General features: G+C 30.4%; 1 protein-coding gene across 1 annotated transcript; it reads left to right on the top strand.

Moving 5' to 3' along the window:
• The first annotated feature begins 719 nt into the window (after positions 1-719).
• On the top strand, positions 720-21,923 carry LOC111612682 (lamin Dm0-like). Its single transcript, XM_023353929.1, has 10 exons — positions 720-852; positions 6,767-6,916; positions 9,657-9,827; positions 11,498-11,623; positions 13,466-13,686; positions 18,151-18,379; positions 19,816-19,923; positions 20,591-20,707; positions 20,784-20,873; positions 21,042-21,923. Exons 2-10 carry the CDS (start codon positions 6,875-6,877, stop codon positions 21,063-21,065), a joined length of 1,128 nt encoding a protein of 375 aa, XP_023209697.1. The 5' UTR covers positions 720-852; positions 6,767-6,874; the 3' UTR covers positions 21,066-21,923.
• The last annotated feature ends 1,705 nt before the right edge of the window (positions 21,924-23,628 follow it).

Below are 23,628 nucleotides of genomic sequence, written 5' to 3' on the forward strand. Positions count from 1 at the left end.
TCAACCTGCAGAATTTCTTTTTAAGCTTTTCGTATCTGTCCATAGCAAAATTTTTCAAAACGTTCTTATACTAAGGTAACCATTCTACAATTTCTCTCAAAATCAGAATGAATATGTGAGAACAGATATAAAATCTGTGGTCAGTATTTTTACAAAGAGCAGCTTTAACATCAAACTGCAATATTATAAACAGTATATTTGGTGTTGCATTATTTTAATACAAAAAAAAAAAAACAGACTGGTAACCAAATGGGTAACGTGATCATTTTAAATGAATGCATAATAATATAATGTATTTATTATGATAGATTATTTTAATGTCAATAATTGTGCAAGTTTCTGTGCTTGCATAAAAGTTGATTCATTGCCAAATTTTTCATAATAGAAATGTTGCATTTATATCTACAGTTAAAAGTTTTTTTTAATTTAAAAGAATTGTGCAAAATTATGCTGTTAAAATGGAAGAAAAACTCAAATTTTACATTTCACAAAATATATAAAATATATATTGATGTATTTTATAAAGACCAAGATTAATATTTGGTTGCAAGGCTCTATACCAGACTTAGTAACTAAAAATATTGATTATATTAGTAATTAAAATATTTTATCTTTATTATCTTAACTGAAAAAATTTTATTTTATTCTAAGCACTAAATAACATTTAGTGTTATGTAAATATTAATATAATTATATAATAATTACTGTTCTTACTTTAGAATCAATAAAAAGGAAAAGGAATTGTCTGCAACCGAGAGAAGACTGGGCACGACAGAACTGCTAAATCAAGATCTCCAGTCTCGTCTGCTCCAGGTGCAAAACGAACGCAAGAAACTTCAAGATGAATTAAAGGTTGTACCATATTATTGATACTAAGTTTTTATTTAATTAAATTTCATGCACCACTACAGATTATTTAAGATATTGTCTGAGGATACTCCAGACTGCTTATTAAAAACAGATTTAAAAGAGCAATCATTGAATTAATAAATTACACAGAAAATGTAGTAACTCATTTTTGATTAATGTATAAATTTTTTACATTGACTAATCAAAAGTTATTTGATTGCAGAATTTTCTTAAAATTAAACAGTTTATTCAATTAAGCCATTTCAAGGAATAAAGATATCTTGACACTGATCAAAACAATATCACTTTCAGTTTACTTACTATTCTAAGCTTTCTTGAAATAGGTAAAAATACTTTTGTGTAGTTTTTAATGAAATTTTTACCATTTACACTCCCTGTCAATATTCTACAATTATGTAGTGATATTTCTCCATTCACAAAATTTATTTAATTCTTCATATTGCTATACTATACTTCAATAGCAAAACTATACTCTGCTTTTGATATTTACTTTATCTCTAAGATACTCTTTTATTATACAAGGTGGTTAGAATTAAACTGACAGTACTCAGACATATGTGGAGCCAACTGTATTGAACTGAACCAAATGAAACTCTGTAATAAACCAAACAATCACTATAATTAATTGGGCTGATTAAGTGCTATTATTAATGATTAACTATTAAGTAATTTGGTACTAGAAGTAAGCATTACATGCCATCTCTTATTTAACTTAATAATTATTATAATTACTAATATAAAAGCCGTCATTTGTGTATGCATACATGTGCGTGTGAATTCCTTATAACTCCTGTAATTTTTGTCCAATCTAGACAAAATTTTGGTTATATTCATTTTATGTTCTGATGGAAAGTATAGGTTACTTATTTTGCAAAAGTATTAGCTATAGACTAAATGTTTTATTGACTTCAGATCTGTGATTGCACTTACATTGTAGTGACATCAGTGATCTTGTTTAGTTCATGCTTGACAAGGGAATTTCCCTTAAGTTGCACTTTTAAATATTTCTGCAAGTGGCATAATTTAAACTTGCTTCATTAAATTTAAACTTTAAAAAAGATAGCCTCATCGTGTCACTTCTATAACAATTTTTTTTTTAATCTTTCCATAGTGACCATGTGACATTCTATTATCTAATCAGAAGTTATGATCTAATAAGCCCATTATTTAGAAAATATTATCACTCATCTAATTAACATACATACAATTGAAAATGGAATTAAAAAGACTTGTTATTTTGTCAAAAAATGCCTAGGAGAAATCATAAGAATAAAATTGGATGGGTAAATTGTAGATCTAAAAGAATAATAACCAAAACCTTGAAGGCTGTAAAGTCTGACTTGAGCAACATAGAGTAAGAATGGTTTTGCCAAGGACTGCAGAAACAGCATAATAATGTGAAGCTCAACTTGAAATTCTTTTCAATTCTTCAATCTTTACTTTCTCATAAAAAAATATTCTGTCATGTTTGATGGGAGAATTTCTAGTTAATTTAAAATATTCTAGAAGAAAAGAATGGGCCTGGAGTTGAACTTGAACCTGTGACTCCTGCTTACTGTGCAGATGCATTGCCGGTTACTCTACCCAGATCCCAAGTGATTCTTTGCTTCCAGACATACTTAATTGTTGATATAACCATCCACAGTTATTCATGGCACTGACTGAGGATGACTCCTATGTCCATGGCCTATATAATCACCCACTATGGCACCATCTGGCTATTGTTTTACCCTGGCATGGTTGTGTGTGTGTGTGTGTGTATTAATATATATATAGATATATATATAAACCTCACTATATGAAACTCTACATATGCAGTTCAGATCACAGGAAATAGATTTACAGGAGGAAATAATTAGTTAGTTGAAATTTTCCCACCAGGGGAAAATGTGGCATATGCAAAAAACATATGATTGTGGAATTATTTGAACGATTGTGTTTATCAGGGCTGCATGCACTCTGTGTCAGAACTGAAAGCTTGCATAGTACATGTTACTCAGATTCCTCCCGAAATGTTACGTATGGAAGTCAATAACATGGTTTCACGATTGCAACATGTAGTCGACAGAGGATCCTACAGTGTGCATATACTGTAAATGTGTAAAATGTAACTTTATTCTTCTAATAAAATTTTATCCCTTTATCATATAATTGTCATCCTTGCAGTGGCACATTTTCCTAAGATAGTAAAAATTTCAACTATTTTTTCCCCTCAAAAAATATCTTTCTTGTGATCTTTGTTGCACATATACAGAGTTTCATTCGATTCGGTTCAGTAGAGCCAGCTCCACACATGCTCGAGTACCATCAATTTAATTCTAACCACACCCTGTACAAAATACAATAAATAACAAGCATATAAAATGTTTGATCATTTAATAAATATAACAATGTGAAAATCAATTGCACTTTGTATATAAGTCAACGTCTAAAATGTAGAAGCATGCTCTGACATCACAATATCTTTGTTTCATGCTATGACAATAATCTCATGAATATTTTTACATTTTGCTCAAAGTGACTCCTTTCCTTCAAGCAAATTGAATAAGTTAATGAAATGTAACTTATATCTCATTTAATCTCATTCATTTTAAATCTCATTTGATAGCACTAAATTTAAACTTTTAATTATCTTTAATGATTATATATATATATATAAGTTAAAAAGCATGCTTCATTATCAGGATTATGATGAAAATATAATAATGATATTGCATATGATTGAACAATATATTTAAAGCATTGTTTTTTGGATAATACAACAAATGAACCCTTTTTAAATTACCAAATCAAAATTTTATTCTCAAATACTGTATTTCTAATGCATTTAATTATATATTTGGCTTTTCAGGTGAAACATTTGAAACAAACACATGATTTAAAAATACAATAAATTCACAAATGTAGATTTAAATAACTGTCTTACTGTTAATATGTAAATGAAAGTATTATGATATATTGCCAATAAAATAATATATAGTTTATTTTTGGTATATTCGGTATTTATATATATCATTATTGCAATAGAAACTTGATTATCCAAAATGGTTTAAAAAAAGAGTAGAATACACGGTAACCAAATTCTCTAACTGGAAATTACTATGTCACTTGTCAATTGTAGTGCTGCAGAACTAGGTCACATAAGTAACATTATGTTAGATTTTAAATAAATTAATTTACTTTCAAATACAGTTATTGCATTACAGTATTTATTGTTCATGAAGCTTTAAATGCACACTACTTGATGTATCTAGAATACAAAAATGAAGTTTTCAGATTATACAAAGATCCCTTGTCCCATCAAGTTTGGATAATGACGTTTCCACCATATATTTAATTTTTTTAATTTAATTAATGTATCTGTAAAAAATCAATAATTTTATCAATAGATATTGTTAGATATGGTCATAAATAGTTCTTTTTAGGAAAAGCTAAAGCACTGTTAAAATTGTACTAAGGTAAATTTTCTTCCAAAGACGGGACCTGCACGTCAATCATTTTGCCGAAGTTCTTTATTTCTCTTTGGTGCCACCCTTCACAGAATGCAAACTCTCCGTTCAAAACGCAGTTTATAAAGGGCAGCACTGTAGAGAAACAAAGTATTTTGGTTGAACGATTGCCACGTGACTCCCATCTTTGGAAGTTCACCTTAATACAGTATGACTAATTGACATCTTTCAAGAAAAGAGTATTGATAAAATGTTTAATACTGCATATATTAATGCCAAATATTAACTTATTTTGAATATATTTATAAATTTTTGTCTTTTGTCCTTTGGTATTTTATAAGTAATTTACATTTTTTTTAAAGCATACAATATTATTGCAATATTTTATTCAATTTATCAAGTTTGGCACTTCATATTTTTTTTAAATTTGTAATTTTATTTTAATCAGTTTTATATTTAAGTGGTTATCAAAGATAGTTAATTTTGGACCTAAACAAATTGAACATATTTTATAAATGTATTATGCTAAAATATGTCCTCCTTTGAAATAGAGATACAAGATAAAACCCTTTACTTAGATCTTTGCACTAAACAGAGTTGACTCCATAGAACTTAAACCAATAGTTCTATATTTTTTAAAAATAAATGCATAAATTAAAACTATTTAATGTTTTACCATTAAATCTGTTCACAAATGGGAAAGAATTTTATTGTATTGCATTTGTTCTTCTAAAGCAAACTTAAATTTAATCTCAAAGTATAATCTTTCTTTCAGCTATTGATGCTGAAAGAAAGCTGTTGATGCGGAAAGCTGTGCATATGTCATTATTATATACAGTAGTTTTTAGAGACTACAGTTAATCCATAACTATTCTCAAAACTTTCATTTTGTACATGCACACTTGCAGACTAGAAGCTGTCTGTTTTTAAATATTATAAATACAATTCAAAAAATTGATGTCGCTATTCCTTTAATATATAAAAAATATATTTTTTTCATTGACTTTTTTATGTCTTCAAATACTTAACAAAACAATATTTGAGTTTTGGAAGAAAAATATTTTAAAATCAAATTTTTGTTTTTCTTTTCAAAAATTTGATTTTGTAAGTAATTTAATATTTTGTAATTGTCATTTAGACATTTTTTCAAAAGAAAATGACCAGCATGTCTGACTTTCCTCAACAGACTTTAATTCCTAATTTACTATAAGATTTATATACATAAGAGTGTCAAATGAAACCAAATTAAGTTGCTCTTGTTTGTTCAAATTGAGTTTGTTTTCAACTTCCTATGTGTACACAAAATGCAACTGCAACAATAACTATTAATTTCAATGGCAAACATTTGTTACCATGTGAAATTTAAAATGCGCATGACTGACTTGGAAGGCAATCTCACCAAATTTGAAAGCACTCCATGTTTTCAATGCATTATTGATTGCATACTCTTAATCTGCAATTCAATAAAGGGAAATAACAAATATGATAGATTTACAAACTTATATGTAGCACAATTTGAGACTAATTTCATAGTTTCTGAATGGCTGTTTTACCTATATTGCTTATACATACTTATTATAGTCTCTCTTTAAATTAGATTATTGATTTTTACATGCATTATCAAACATCAGTTTCACTGTAAACAAGCACAACATTTTTAGTAATGCTTAAAACTTTGCAGACCGATTATCTGGTTGTTTTGGTTTACAATACAGTAATACCTCTGTTTTTGTTGACTTCGGTTATTGTCGGTTTTTTGTGAAAATTTTGTCTCGGTTTTTGCCGGCGTGCTCACGTGACCACCTGCTAATTTTGCAAAAACATGGGGTGACCCACATATTTTCCTGCTCAGTGTGGCATTGTTTCTTGTTGTGCGAGCATTATCCCATATGTCTAGCCAAACAATTCCATTGCTTTCTTTTTCTTTAGCTCCATCATGGGACCAAAGAAAGTTTCCAGAGCCAAAAGCCCTTCAAATGCCATGTTAAATGCTGTTAAATGTTCATTTATTCTTTACATTAGTTTTTTATATTCATTTTACATTAATTTTGTGTTTTTAGTATTAAACACAATATCTATTCTCTCTAAAATGTGTTTTTGGTATGTATTCTGGAGTGTCTAGAATGGATTTACATTGATTCCTATGGAAATAAAGACCTTGGTTTTTGTCAGTTTTAGATTTCACCGATTGTTTTCAAACAGTTTATCAATGAAAACCGAGGTATCACTGTATATTGTAAAATTGTTTTCAGATGAATTTTAATTAAATTAAAGATTAAATAGCTTCTAGGGTAAATTTGGTGCATATGAATAAAATTATTTCTATTAAATTATTCTATTTTAAATTATTTTAAATATTTTAAAATTATATTGTTTCTAGAAAAATAAGGCCTCATACTTTATCACCATTATTTTGAAGATAAAATCTTTAATTCTTTTTATTAAAGGAATTGCAAGCCGAATTGGCCAAACTCACAAAGCAGTTGGCTGCCATAAAATTGCAGCTGGAGGACGAAATATTGAGAAGAGTGGATCTGGAAAATCGTCTTCAGAGCATGAAGGAAGAGTTGTCTTTCAAAGAATCTGTTCACGAAAAGGTATGGCAATTTTTGCATTAAAAAAAATTTCATCATTTAATAAAACTCTGAAAAGTAATTTTATACTCCATGATTTCTTTATTACAAACACAAAACTAGTTCAATGGGTTTTTTTCTTATTTTGAATTGTTTATTCTTTGTTAAAAAGTAAATATTTTTACATTTTATATTATTTGTTCATATACGGTAGAAACTTGATTTAACATTTTCTGATTTTAAAGGGAATTTTGTTTGTTTTACCAAACCCTTCAATCTTTCTAAATTACAATATTAATGTTACTGCATTGAGTAACCTTTGAATTTGCATATTTTTGGGATTTAAAGTAAAAAAAACTCTGTCTCAAAATGAATTTTCATATCAAACAACATTTTTCAAAAACAAAAAATGTACTGTATTTATTGTTCACGTGGGTGATTGAGTTGTAAAAGTTTGAGAAATTAAGCACACTGGGCAAAAAGCTAATTGTCCCTAACAGAAATGACAGTAGGTATTACCAGTTGCAAAGAGGGTGCCATGAGAGAATGGTTGTGAGATAAATAGCATGGACATCTATGAGGTCATTTCTGTCTCATGAAGTGAAGAGCAATGTGAATGTTGAATTGAGTCTGCAATATGGGTTGTATGACAGATGTTACCGAGCGGCAAAAAGGAGCCATTGTATTTGGCTGTGTCCACGGACACAAAACAAATGAAGTAGCCCAATTTGTTGGTGTGTTGAAGCACACTTTGCAGTTTGATAAATTATACTGTGTGTCACACTAAAAGAATTGTCAATTCTGTGCATGGTTCTGCCAACAGCTGCAAGAGGCTAGCTTTACAAAAAAAATGTATTCAACTTCAGATATGTCTGATTCACTTTTTAAATTTTTTGTACTGCAAGTCTAAACATTAATTAGTGAATTAAACATGTATATGATAAATATCTTGACTACATGGTACAGAATTTTGGAGCTTGCAGAGTTTGAGTTCATGTCCCATAATGTTTTTTCTTTTAAATAAAAAGACATTATGTAATAAATACAAATTTGTAAAATAAATTGGATGTTAAAAAGTTATATTTATCAATTAAAACTTTTGAAATACAGTAATCATCTACCATAATGTATATACCTCTATCTCTTCAAAGCTTCCCCCAATTCAACACTGTAGCATGCATTTCCATTCAACTAAAACTAGTCTTTTTGAAACCAATTTTAATTTTCCAAAACTTTGAATATGAATGCCCCATTTTTGTTATCTACATTGATATCTGACTTCACTCTCCCAATCTACTACTTTTTTCATCAACAGTTTGATTTAGATCCCACTTATCATTCTTGGCTAAATAATTATTTCCTAGCATGCCGTTGTAAAATCGAGAGGTGGCTTTGAATTAATTGATTTCCATCCGATCTGTGACATTCAAGATTCTAACTTAAGTAGCCTCTTTTTTCAGTTTACATTAATTATAATCTGTTGTCGTAATTTGCAAGTTAGTCTTTGTTGATGATATCAGACTAATATATCACAGCCCCAGTTTTCTACAATCTGACCTGAATTTACTGTCCACTTTACTTGAAAAGGCCAACTTAAAAATTAATGCTCATAAACTGTTGCTATGTTTTTTATGTTTAAGAATGGGAGCAATTCCTAGTTGTTTGCTGTTTTGGCGATCATATAAAATGTGTAAATTCTGTGAATGATCTCTGCATTATTTTCAAAAGTAAACTTTCATTTAAAAATTGTGTTGACAGACTAGTTAAATACCTTGCCATTTATTGCAGAATCCTATGGAGATTTTACCATTCCGTATACAACTGTTATGTATCATCTGATTGGCTTGGATAAGTTCCTTTGTGTGAAACTTGCAATGTTTCAAGCATTTACCTTTTTTTCCTCAACAATCTTTTTTTTTTCTTTTACACTGCATTTTGCAAAATATATGATTAGTCAATATGAATTTTTGGAATTATCTTTGCTTCAAAAATACCTGTGAACGGCTATTATACAATTCTTAATTTTTCTTTTTTTTTTTTAGCTTTTTTCACCTGTTGTGTGTTACATTTTAGTTGGTTGTACTCTTCTTGTTCTATTTCATGTATTTATTAAGAGTTTTTACTGTTAGAGGAGAAGGAAATCTAATGATGCAAGACATTTTCTGTTTTAATTGAAAATAAATAAATAAATTTCTTTGAAAACAGGCAGCTGACAATACTTAAAAATCAACTAATTTCACCATTTTGTTCCACAAATATTTGGGAATTTAGCACCCAATACTCTAGGAATAAAGTGGTGCCTCATAGTACATAAAATACTTTAATTTTTCAAGATTTCATATTTTTCTGATAATGTTCTGTACATTGCATTCTTTCTTGACGTTTCATTTTTCCTAGGTCTGCTGCTGCTCAAATATTTCGTGTCAGTGAGTTTGTGAGATTAATGTGCCTTCATGTATAATTAAATAAGACTTTTTACATTTTACATAGATATTATTGTTTGAAAAAATATTAACCTAATTAATACTTTGTGCATATGGACTCTATGCTGGAATAAATCCAAAATATAAATTTTAAAAAACTTTGAAAGAAACAATACATAAAGGATTTTCTTTCAAATAAATAGAAATTTCTTATTAATTCCCAAAAATAACTACATTTTACTTACCAAAAAAGGGGGCATGGAGTGTTAAAAAATTATTTTTATTGTTATAATTTACATAATAAACTTGTATTAATACAATGTGAAATTTTATTTCTACAGGAATTGACTGAAACGCGAACCATAAAACACACAGAGATAACCGAAATCGACGAAAGACTGAAAGAACAGTACGAACAAAAGTTATCGGATACACTTCACGAGTTGAGAGAGCAATACAAGTCACAGATCCAGATGAACAGGGAAGAAATCGAAAACATATATAAAACAAAGGTATTGTTCTTTATTGTTCAAATTTGTGAAATTACATTTCAACAACATATTCATGATTGTAAGTCTTGGTCATAATTATTATTATCAATTACAACTGTAATATATTATATCCAGTTCTAAATGCAAATATATTTAATTGAAAACAATACATGGGAGAGCCTGCCAAAAGCTTTCTTGTTTTACATTTTTCCAGTAGAATCTGTTATAAAAGTTATTTATTACAAACATTTCTGGATACAACTTTTTAGTTATTTTTTTTTATGTAGGAAAAATTTACTTGTTTCACAAGCTCAATATGTTATCAGGAAAAATCTCAGTTTATAATCCAAATACAAATTAGAATATCAAAATTGTGTGCACATGTTTTGAAAAACCTGCTGCTTTGACACAACTAAAATTCCGAGTTTTATTATTTTTTTACCGTGTAAAATTCGGGAATTTTCGATCTATTCGAATTTCACATTTAATTTGTTATCCTTTAACATAATCTTACGTCATTACAAGTTCAAGTGTCCTTCTGTCAGGAAATTGCCTTTTTTATTGTATACCCTGTCTATTTTTGTAACAAATTTCTTTATTTGTGTGCACTATTTTCCATCTTGTACTGCATGCACACTGTACCTGTTACTGCATACAAAATAATTATCATTTTCTGATCAAACAATATTGTTGTCAGGATATAAATCGCTTAAAATTATGATCAATTACTTTCAAACATAGTAAAATATTATATTTTAGGAAGTAGGAATGGGCCAATGTAAAACAACTTCTCCCATTTTACACTAAGAAATAATAGATTCCTAGTTAGTATTTTTGTGCAGAACATCTGATGTTATATGGGGGGAATGCCCAGGTTATAATACATGACAAAAACGTTAATTCTAAAATTAAGGACAGGAATGTTGACCATTTCTATATTTCTGTTAAGTGGGACAGCTCATCATACATTAGTGCTTTTGTATAATTTGCAGCATTTGTCTATTTAGTTCAGAAGCTTTTGTCCTTGTTTAGATTTATATACACAAATTGTCAGGTTACATTCTATTTTAACTACTTTGAAAGAAATTGTGCAGTTTAGCTCAAAATGAGTTTCTATTGGTTGGTTAAACAAAAAAACAATGAGAGAAGTTCTAATTATATTTGCACTTTGCTGATGTTAATGTATTCCAAAATGTTTAGAATGCAGAATTATTTAATTTCTTGATTCAGTAAAATTTTTAAAAATTGTTCCTTAGTAAATTTGTCCCTTATCTTGCACAATATCAAATTTTTTTACAATCAGGACATTTGCATAATTAAATTTTTCCACTAAATATCTGACTTTGCACATACAGATAAATTGCTATATTTTGGTACTGAGATGTTGGTTCTATTAAATACAAATATTTAACTGTTCCAAAAAATTAAATATTTAATTGAATAAGTAAAGAAAAAAATTATAACTGAAAAAAATTTAATGAAGGATAAATTCTTAATGTGGAATCATTTGTGTGCAAAACTTATGTAAGATAAGACAAATTTGTTAAAATAATCAAATATGCCCTGTGTACGTTTTGAAATTAGTAAAAGTGTGTTAATTTGATTTCTAATCAAAATTAATTCCTAAACTTGACACTGGCTTCTGAAAAATGAATTTTTATTCTTAATAAGAAACAATTTACATTATTCAGCTGGACGATCTGCAGAGAAGAGCGGATCAAAACAGTAACAGCGCCTTCACTGCCCGAGAAGAACTGCACAGTTTTAAGAATAAACTGGAAAGTCTGTCGTCGAAAGTAAACGATCTAGAAACACAGGTTAGTGATAATTTCCCTAATAAATAAAAATGTGTGTATATTTGTTATATTTTAAATGTGTTTGTATAAATCTAACTAGAGAAATAATGTTAAAGCAACTATAATGGAAAAAAAAAAATTTTTTTTTACAAAAATTATATTAGTTGTTTTAAAAGTATTGAGTATTTGGCATGAGTATTTGACATAGATTTACATTTATACTTTGTTATTTTTGATTTTATACAGAATATGATTCTATGTCAGAAAATGCTACATTTCAATATTTGTTATATTTTAAATGTGTTTGTATAAATCTAACTAGAGAAATAATGTTAAAGCAACTATAATGGAAAAAAAAAAAATTTTTTTTACAAAAATTATATTAGTTGTTTTAAAAGTATTGAGTATTTGGCATGAGTATTTGACACACTTGTTGGTATTGGTATTTGACACACCTGTATATCAGAGATCAAATCACAAGAAGTGACATATCAAATGTTCTTGTCTAAGATAATAGGACAAATTGATGTTCCAACAGGACATTGCACTTTTTTTGGTGCTTTAGAGTATTTTTCAATAATTATCTCCAATCGAAAACAGCTTGAATTAGAAGAAAACAAAATATTTGAATTCTTAAAACTGGCTAAAATAATTAGAAACTTCTGGATTTAAATTGTTTGTTTTAATCCTGTGTATCTGTATATGGGATTGTTGGTTTGATGGCTAAATTTATTTTCTTCTTTGGTTGTGTGATTTTTCTACTATTTATATTAATGAATATAGATCTGTAATACATTTTTGTACTATTTGGTAAATATACAGGGTCTTTATAATTAAAGTTCCACTTTGAAATGGCCATAAAAGGAAAACTACTGGACAAAATGTTATGAAACTTGGTAATAGTTTACAGGAAGTCATGGGATTTTATTCCTCTAAAAAAAAATAGTTCAAACCATCAGGGAATGGCACTGTATGCAATATTGTTAAATGGAAAAAAGACATGAAGACATCGGTTGAAAATGTCTTTAATTAATCGTTTCTAAAATGTGTTACAAAGCATGTTCGATGTGGCATTCACCATTTTCTGAAAGCAAGTTAAATCGCATTACTGTGTTCTCAACAGCAACTCTTAGCATATCAGGAGGAATGTTAGACATGTCGGTGTATCACATTTTTCAATTCCACCAAATTGTTCATTTTCAACAGATGTCTTCATGTTTTTTTCCATTTAACAATATTGCATGCAATGCCATTTCCCGCTGGTGGAGAGTTTTTTCCATGACTTCCTGTAAACTGTTACCAAGTTTCATAACATTTTGTCCAGTAGTTTTCCTTTTAAGGCTATTTCAAAGTGAAATTTTAATTATAAAGACCCTGTATTTGTTTAGAGGAAAATTAGTTTGTTATTGATAATGCTTCAGCTATAACTGTACTGCTAAGAAACAAACTGTTTTCTAATGCAATATGATCTGTTTTTCTTATCATAAAGATTATGTTAGTTAGTTATGTTACTCGTGACAACATTCTCTTGTATTTTATATAATTTTATTCCTAATTATACAAGATAGTTAGAATTAAACTGACAGTACTCAGACACGCATGGAGCCAGCTGTGTTGAAGTGAATCAAATAAAACTAATAAACCAATCACTGTAATTAATTGGGCTAATTAAGTGCTGTTATTACTGATTAACTAATAAATAATTTAGTAAAACTAGAAGTAAGTGTAACATAATTGCTTCTAATACCAAATTACTTAATAGTTAATCATTTATCAGCTTTTTATGCACATAATGATAAAATCTTTGTCTTGTAAAACAAATAGAGATTTATTCAAATGATTAAAATAAAAATGTTTGTACAGAATGCCAAACTACAGAGTCGTGTCCGTGATCTGCAACTGCTGTTGGAACAGGAGAGAGACTGGCACCAGTCAGCCATGCACGCCAAAGAGGATGAAATTAAAAGACTGAGAGAACAGATGGAAAGACAGATGAACGAGTACCAAGATCTGTTGGATATTAAAGTGGCTCTAGACATGGAAATCACTGCTTACAGGAAACTTCTGGAAGGAGAAGAATCTAGGTAAGCTTAAATTTAAGAATTTTATTCAATATAGTTTTTATTTCTTTTCAAGAAAGTATTTTTTTTTTATAATTCCTTCATTAACAACTTTTAACCCATTCAAGGCTGTTTTTCAATACCTGTTGGTAGCCACAGGCCAAGTTTTTGTATGAGTTAAGCCTAACATTATTCTGTCATTTATAAAAATTATTTTCCTTGGTTAATTTACAAATAATGCACCATTTTTGTGTGTGTTATTTTATTTGTAAAAAGGTTTACTTTACTTTTTGACATGGCAATAATAGCAATTACTTCACTAAATAAAGGCAACATGATAATTTTCATTTATTTCACTAAAAAAAATCACTAATGTGGTTAATACTTTCTGTATAAATATAAAAATTTTGATTTTTCATCAATGGTTAAGTAGTTTGTCCATGTTTTCCATACCATAACAGATGTGCTGTAGTAAGGTCGTGCAAATAGTTTCAAATTCCATTTGAGCCATCTAAGTTCCCCCTTATCAGAGAATATGGTGTCCCAATTTGTCTGTGATGTCATGTAAAATCAAGATGAGTAGTGATGTGGCAAGGTTTCCAAGCAGGTTGTTCCTTTCTTGTATATTCTACAATTGATGACAACTTGACAAGTGATCCAGTAAGAACCAGGGATACCTATAGCAGTTTGTAATTATTTGTTGTCAAATTTCTCAAATAATCTATGGATATCCTCATTTCTGTGATAATTTTTATTGATTTTTAAATATCCATTTAGATCGCCATCATATCTTCCAATTTTCAAAACAATTTCTCTAAGTCATTGATTTGTTGGTTTTAAACCCATCAGCATTTTGCCTTTTCTCATACTTTCAACAGATGAAAATAAATCAAGTTGTTGGTCTGTAATTTTAGTTATTAAAACTGCCAAAGACTTCATAAATAAACAAATACAGCAAAGGCAATTATAGTAACTACCAACAATAAAAAGTGTTTGAAAAACTAGTTTATAATTGGGTATTTTTAAATATCTAAAACCCAATAATAATAATCTGGCAATTGCTTGGTTTTAACATATATAATGCTATATTATTACTACTATTAATAATTAAATGCTAATTAATTACTTTGGCAGTAGAGCCAAAATTCTTCCAGAACCATTAATATTTTAATAATTTAGAAGGTTCTGGAATAAAAGAATTTGCCCAGAGCGTGACACTAATCCACAATTCCTGCTTACCATGCAGTTGTGTTGCCACTTATGTTACCCAGACTTTCATCCAATCCTCGCATCCAGAACTTATTTAGTTATAACCATACTAGGTTGGTTATGGCTCTAGTGCCAAATTACTTAGCATTTAATTATTAATAAAGCCTGATCTAATCTGGCAATTTTTTGGCTTTAATGCTCCAATTACCTGAAATCAACTGTAAAACTATGTTGATTAAAGACTCTATGTATCCCATATAGACATTTTGACATTTGTTTCCAGATAATGTGTAATTTAATCAGTTTATCATTTTACGGTACTTGTCTGTCAACTGGAAACCTTCAAACTGAGATGGGAAATGCTTTTCTCTAGTTTAATCTTTGGACCATGTCCTTGAAAGGTTCAATTTGGAATAATGTTTGCAACTTACTTTCTTTTCAATAACTACACATACACTTGATGACAGTCATGTAAATAAACTATTTGTTAATTTTGGCATTCAAAAGCAAGCATTATAATAATACAAATGTTTTTGTCCTGAAATAGATTGTCATTGGCTTAAAATTCAAAGACATTGTTTATTCCATAATAATAATCTGATGCTTTTGAATTCTTTTGACATATCCCCATACTACAGGTGTGTATCTTTAAAATAGTTTTTTGGGTATAGATAAATTGTTTGACTCCTATCAGCTGCAATTCAAATTTTAGTCTTATCCCATTCTATTGACCTCCAAAAGTGGCTGGTTTTTAAGTGGCAAAGTTTGACCTCTGTCCCATCTTCTGACCCTTTGTGGATCCAGCTTCCCAATTATCAATATTTTCATAAATTCCATAAAGTCTGTCTTGGTTGCAGGATGTTTGGAATGTTAGCTTTACAGGAGGCATCAAATTCTGTAATGGTCCAGCTTGACAACCATGTGGCAACACAATTGTCAAGTTGGACCATTATGGTGTTGCAAGAATAGAGGTTGATGGCTGGTGGCTGTGACTGGCACGAAGACTTATCCTTCTATTTTTTTAGGAAGGACACTAGCCTCATCTGAATTTGTGGATCTTGATGCCATAATCAAATGACACAGATCCATATCTAGCACTTCTTTGAAATGATTTGTTACTGGCATGTTCACTTCTGTCAAAAATGAAATAGAATTCGTCATCCATAACCACATTGAGATTGTTTGCCACCTTTGAGACTTCATCGTGCATTTTCTGTAAGGGTTTTTCGAGTAGCAACTTGCTCCATCATTGTTTTGGAACAGACCTTAGCTTCTTGATATTCACTTGACATTCTTTCAGAATTTTGCTTCCGAATTTCCTAAGCATTTGTCCAACTTTTCCAAAGACTTCTTTCTCCAATTGATTCCTCTTTTTTTGACCAATTCACATTGCAGGTTTCCTTTGTTCACCCTTGAAATGACAGTATATACTGTGTGTTGTGGAACTCCCATTGAAGAGAAATGTTTAACCATATAAAATTCCCATTTTTGTGATTTTTGATATAAAATATGCCAATTACGTTTCTTTGATTGAATTCATTTAATCCTTCCATTTTTAAAATAGAGCATTATTTACATAAACTTTTTCAATAAATGCAGAATGTTCTAGAAAGAATATTTACTGTCTTGTGAACATGTTCAAAATTACCAGAAAATGCTATTGAAATTTGTGCAGATTTAGGATACATGATTGTATTTATTCATTTCCTAACTAAAAAATTTTGATACCTAGCATTTAATTTCTTGTTAATGCTATTAATGATTCTAGAAATTCCCATATCTTTAAATCAAATTCTTTACTGATGTATTATTATTATTGCAGCATACTAATAAGTCATCTGCATATTCCAAGATTTCCATTGTTTTTCTCACCATAATCTTATTACAATGGATAAAATATTTGTTGCCTCCTCATTATTTGATATCCATTGAAACACCAGCATAAATACTCTTTTCATCAAATTTTTGGGAATTTTGTTACCTTCAGTTATTCTCTTTTGAACTGAGCTTTTTCAAAATCTAAAAAATCAGGATTAAATCTTTCCATAGTTTCTTCCAATCTTTCAAAATCCTGAAAAACATTTCACTCTAACTTGATGTAGTAACTTTTATTATTTTGTATACTTTCTGCATTAACAGGGCTCTAATTTTTAGTTTGTCTTGTTCTTTTTCTTAAATTATAATTGAATCCGTTATGTTCCTGAAACTATTTGACTTTGTCCTTGTGTTAGTTTTTGACAGTTTCCTAACAAGGAAAAAAATTTTTTTATCTTTTCCTTCCAAATGAATCTTCATTTGAAAAGTTAACTTTAAAACTATATGTCCATTTACATTTTAGTAATTCATGAGTTTATTTGTCACTGTTGTAAAGGTAAGAAACACAAGTAGAAATGCTTTATAGCAACTTCTGAATGGAATGATTTAGGTATGCAAATTTACCAGTATGGGAATCAGCGTACCAAAATGCAGGAAGTCATCTCACACTAGTGTATGCAGCTTTTTACAGGTGCATTTTGTTCAAGGTTTATTTTAATTGATGATGATGCTTGCCCTCATAGGTATGGCTTGGTTCAGGAATACCTGAAATCAAGAATGTAAGGTGTGTGGACTGGCTACTCTATTCATCAGACTTAAATCCCATAGAATACGAATGAGGCAGCCTTAGTCACAGGATTGCAAGATAATGTATAGCATGGACCACTGCAAAGCTCCAAAGAGTACTTATGCTGTAGTGGGATTCATAATCCCAGGAATTGTTGGAAATATTGTAAACAGTAAGCAAAACCTCTGTGCAGCATGTATTGCCATTTGCAGCAACCATATACTATTAAGTTTCATAGAACCATTGATGTGACATTCATAGCACAAGCAATATCATGCAGGACAGTCCATGTCTGTTGTTTTTCCTTTATTCTCATGGCTTAGGTGAACTCAAATTTCTTTTCTTACTATATTTTACCCTCCCATGTTATATTTATTCCCTTGAAATGTCTTTCTCACAGCTGAATGAGGCACAGCCAGCCCATAAAGTAAATTCCTTAAATTATGGACACAAGTGTAGCTATTAAGTATCATCAAAATAAATAAAATTAGACTGTGTAAAATAATTTCGATTATCAGTAATTTTTTCCAAAAGACATGATTCTCAAAATAGCAAAATCAGATTTCATAGAGAGATGTACTCTTATTATATATGGATAGTAATGATTGTTTAGAGAAGAGATTGGATTGTATCTGATCATTGCAACTGTTATTAACTCAACTATGTTTAATTGGAAGGTTGAACATTTCACTGAACGCATCTGAAAATTCATACGTTCAGAGCACTCCAGCAGCGGCGGCTTCGACTCCCACTAGAGGATCAAAAAGGAAGCGCACTGTATTCAGTCAGATGGAAGAGAAGTGCGACTCTTCCACCCAGGCTTCGTCGTCCACCAAGGGAGACGTAGAAATCGTCGAGTATGACTCAGACGGAAGATTCATTAAGATTCACAACAAAGGAAATAAGGTAATTCCATTCTCCAGTCCTTACACCCATAAAATCATTCCTTCACCAATAACTTAACTATATTATTGTAAATTGTTTCATGTTGTGTATTTTCATTTATGATGATACACATAATTGGTAACAAATATGATATTTTTCAATTTCATAGTTGTTGCTTATCCTAATATTTTTTCTCAAGCTTTCTATCAGTCAGAGCTGAAACATCCAATATTTTAAATAGTGTATTTTTTTTATCTACATAAGTGAGAGAAAAAAATACATGTGCAGAAAAGAAAAACTCATAAGTGAGTTTTTCTTTTCTGCACATTAGGTGGATGGATGGAATGGGTTTAAAATCAGCCAACATACACTATATATTTTAAATACAGTCTATTCCAGTTATTAGTCTAGTCCAGTCAGTCAGTCAGTCAGTCAGTAAACATGCCACATATTAGGACAAAACACTCAAGAACAGAATCAAATCCTATAATGCAAGTGTAATTTACTTTGCCTGTTGGCCCCGAAATGCTGCTTAGTAGCCCCTGCTGGCACCAGGGCCTAATTTGGCACAAGGCAGGCAAGGCACTTGCCCAGAGCCCGTAATAGGTTCTAAACGTGCCATTGTTTTATTAGTATTGTGAATTACTATATTATTAGCACCATATTCGAGGGTTAATAATTAAGAATGATATTACCTACTGCTCCGACATCTAACAACATCACTGAGAATTAGATAATGTTTGTATATACAAATTAGATCTGTTTGGTGAAATTCAGAATAAAGCAGTGTTTGTTGAGAAAAATATAATGTTTATTGCTGCATAATTTTATTGTAGCCCAAAAAATACAATTTAAGTAAGATATTCAAATGTAAAAATAAAAATACTTTAATTTTAAATATTACAATTTTATTTATATTTGTAGTAATACAAAATATGTAAACAGACCCGTAAATATTATTTTGCCTAGGGCCCACGAAGGTCTAAATTAGGCCCTGGCTGGCATAGCATTTTTCAAAACTAAAGAAAAGAGAAACGAATTTGGATATTTTCAGCTTTTCCATATGCAACCTCCGTCCGGTTTCCTTTATCAGCTGTCAATCATGGGAAAAGAATCTTCCCATTTTCTAGATTGTATTGCAATGATTTTTTTTGTACAGAAATAATTTCTCGTCATTAAAATGGTTTTATTGTGCTCAGGTGTTTGTTTTATTGCTGAGAACATGTGTTGACATAGCTCATTAACATAACTCATTATATAGTATCTCAATTGCATAACTTATTGGAATATTCATTTAGTAACCCAAAAAAACTCCGGTCCCAATGCCATTCTATTAAGTGGAATTGACTGTATATAAGTATTAATTTCATTTTAATTTAGTTTTAGTAGTAGTTATACATTCTATCAAATGACTTCCTTGAGATATATAGTAACAAAAATCCAATTGTAAATTTCAGGAGCTTCCCATTGGAGGATGGCAGCTAGTGCAGAAAACTTCCGAAGATGAAGGAACCTCCTTCAAGTTCCAACGAAACACCACTATCAGTTCACATGCTTATGTCACAGTGAGTTCTTGCAATGTTATCCATACTATACACCAGTGTTTCTCAGTTTTTGGTCTGCGACCCCCCCCCTTTTGGACTTAAAAATTTCATAGGACCCCTGAAGAATGGGTATGTGTAGAAAAACATCCCGAAGGGGGGGGAATTAATTTAAATTCAGGAGGAGATAATTTCTTTCATTTAATTGCATTGAAACACTCATAATTTTAATAGCAGATTTATTTTTAGTATCATTAAAAATTAAGAACTTATCTTTGGTACATCTTTGAACAAAATATTTTATATATATAGTAAACTCAATTAGTTAAGTTAAACATATTTTAAATTAAATTTAATGTGATGGGTGAGCCTGCTTATTTTGGCACAATAAATTAAACTGCTTTGTTTTGATGTTGGCCATTACAGAAAATGCCATTTCGCATAAATAAGTGGTTGCAAATGGTAAGAGAACTGCCATTGTTAATTCAGAGAGTAGTGAATACTCTGCTCTCACACCTAAGCCGAAAAGAATCTACTATTTCTAAACATGAATCCATAGAAAATTTATAAAATATTTAAAAACAAATTGATCTGTCATCAATTTTTCTGCGACCGCCCCCAAATATTTTTCACAACCCACCACTTTGAGAATCACTGCTATACATGTTTAACTTTTCTCCTAATTAATTAGGTATGGAGTTCTGATAGCGGTACTTCACACAGTCCTCCCAGAGACATAGTCATGAGGGGACAGTCGTGGATTCCTTCGGATTCTTCTACCGTCACACTACTAAATAACAATGGAGAAGTGAGTTTTATATATATTCTCGATCTTTCTCCCATGAAACCTTTGGAGTACTCACCTTTGTTCCTTTATCCTACAGGAAGTGGCTTCTTACAAACTTATCAAAGAATCTCACTGTTCTGCAACTCACAATTTGTCTGACTCCGGATTATCCGAAAGCATTTTACAGGTAATTTCTTATTTTGAGTATTTGGGTGACCAAAACAAGAGATTCAAAATGAAATGTGACATATTAGGCTATTAGTTTTTAATGAATTAATATCATTAAACCCCATTTTATTTATAATTGAATTTCTTAGTGTTGTATAACTAATTATTTGTATTTTCTAAATTTCAGGATCGTTCAGAATCTTCTCATTAAAGGAAGGTGGCTGGCCACCCATCCACCGGTGTTTTTATCGTCGCATTTGTTTTGTGTACTTCAGTATTATTTTTTAGTTTAATCTCTCTCTCTTCTCTGACCAAAAATGGAGAAGATTGTCTTTTGTCTGTACTTTGTTTCTGCCTTTATTCACATTTTATTTTTTATACGCATTTTTTCTTTTCAATGCATTTCTACACTAACTAAATTATTTCGTATCAAATAATTGTTGTTCTAATGCCGAGGATAATTAAAATTCCAAAAAAGGATTCCGGAGTCCTTACGGGTACTTTTGTTTTGTCAGTTCCAAATTTTTAAATCTGGTTGCTTGCCCTCAAACATACTAAAACTATACCAAATCATCTTTCTTTATTTGTAGTCAAGAAAAGCGACAAGATTCAGTGATGGCAAGAAAGACATGGTAAACTTAATTAACATAACATGTGTTTGTCTTTAACACACTGCAATGATGAAACTGGTCAATTTGTTTAGCAGAGTCTGCACTAATTGTTAGTGTTCTTTGGAGATGGAAACAGTTAGTCATTGTGCCATTTCTGTGGCAAAATGCAGTAACTAGTCTTCTTGCACTTCTCATTATGTAATGGACTGGTGATTAGTGCATCAACCATCACATATCAAGGAAATGATTGACCACTTTGTCGCCTTCCCGGTTTTAGTCTTCCGGGTATTAAGGGAGCTTCCTAGACTGAGGCAAGGGTCTTCTGCCGGACTAGTCGTAACATGCATTAAAGCCGGTAGCTTAATAATAAACACCGCATTTTAGTGCCTCTATTTATAATGCAACTTCGGTCAAATGTACCAATTATTTGCTTTTAATAAATATCAACTTAAATAGTTCTTGGTGGTTTTATTTCCAAAAAGAACCCAGTCTTAATACATTTATTAGTTTGAAGGAGAATGGGCAAAAATATCAAGTGTTATGACAATTTCAGATAACCAGAAGGTAGGATGAAATCAATTTTAAACTATCCCTCAAAACAATTGGGTTATGCATGCAATAATAGGTTGAAAAACAATGAATTAAACCCTTTTTTTAATAGAGCAGAAGAGTGGTACCATTCATGTACTTTAGTAATACATGTAAGAAGTTTCAAGGCACTGTTCGTCACTATTTAGTTGAAAACTTGACTGCTTTGGTCAATGTTTACAATAAGTGTATCAGCTTTTTTTATTACTGTTGGAAATCTTTAAACATTTACAATAGGCAGGGCCCTACTGTAGGTGTTTAAAGATTTCCATATCCAATCAATATCATGATTCCTCAAATGTAAAATAGTATAGGAAATACAGTGGAACCTGCTTAATGTGCCCACCCTTGGGACCAAGATAAATGGACAATACATGTTTTATCAAACAAACCCCATGACATATTGTTTTGTAGGTTTTGTGAATTTATTTCTATTAATGTTGACAGGTATGGTATTATAGCACTATACAAAGTAATTGCATCAAAAACTGTATACCCTCTTCAAATTTTTCCAGTCACATCATCTATATCATTTGATTCTCCACACAGTACCTTCTCGGAAATGGCATGTCTTTGTTTAAATGATTAATGCGTCAAACGGCTCACTCAAAAGTTCTGAATATGAAGCTTCTCTGCAAATGCGACTGCTACTTCCTGTAGCATGTGGACCAGACACATTCATGCTAAACATTTGCCAAAACCATTTCAGAACAGCAGCATTTATCTCAAAATTTGCTGTCTTACTTTTCTGGAATGGTTGGTTTTCATTTGTCTTTGTTATGTTCAAGGTATTGTGTTTTGCCTTTATGAATGCTGCTAACATGTTTTACTTATCTTAAATTTTTGCTGACTATTGGATTCAAGAAACTTAACTTTTTCTTGGTGATATTTCTGGAATTTTCTAAATTCTTCCCGAACAGTTGCCAGATGGAGATTTTTATAGCCTAAACAATTATAAAATCCAGCCCAAGATTTACAATCACCAGTACCCAGAAAATTAGGTATTAATCTAAACAAGCAGATTTTGGAGGCAATGAAATTACTTTGCAGTTTTTCAAACATTTCAAATGTGGATTGAATTAGTTTCTCAAGGTAACTGTTGTATTGCAATATTGAATCAACTTCTGTTAATGGATTTATGACTTTTTGAAGTATGTGGGCAACAAGACAGTTTAGGCAAGAAATTAACTTGCAGGTCAACAAGAGTTGCCAGTAGTCCAAATACCTATAATCCACCAGCTTTTTTTCTATAAAATGGTTGCTTTAACAGGTTGCATTTCAGGAAAACCAGATCTAAGAATGGTCACTGTACAAAGAAAAAGCATCCCTAAAATCTATTGAGTAAATTTCAGACCAAATAAAATTGGTCACTGCAGGAAGGTGGTCACTTTAGCAGGTTCCACTGTACTTAATGGAATTTTCTTACATATCTATGACATGTTTTTTAAAGTAAATAAAACAAAAACACCTCTGTAGTGTTGATGCATTTTTGTGAAAGACACTACAGGCATACTTTTTGGCTGACTACATAGGTTTTTCAGGCATGGAAAACTGCTTGCACTTACAAGGAAAATT

This window comes from Centruroides sculpturatus, unplaced genomic scaffold (assembly GCF_000671375.1).
Source record: "Centruroides sculpturatus isolate CEXI.00-Female unplaced genomic scaffold, Cexi_2.0 scaffold1779, whole genome shotgun sequence".
NCBI classification, from domain to species: Eukaryota; Metazoa; Arthropoda; class Arachnida; order Scorpiones; family Buthidae; genus Centruroides; species Centruroides sculpturatus.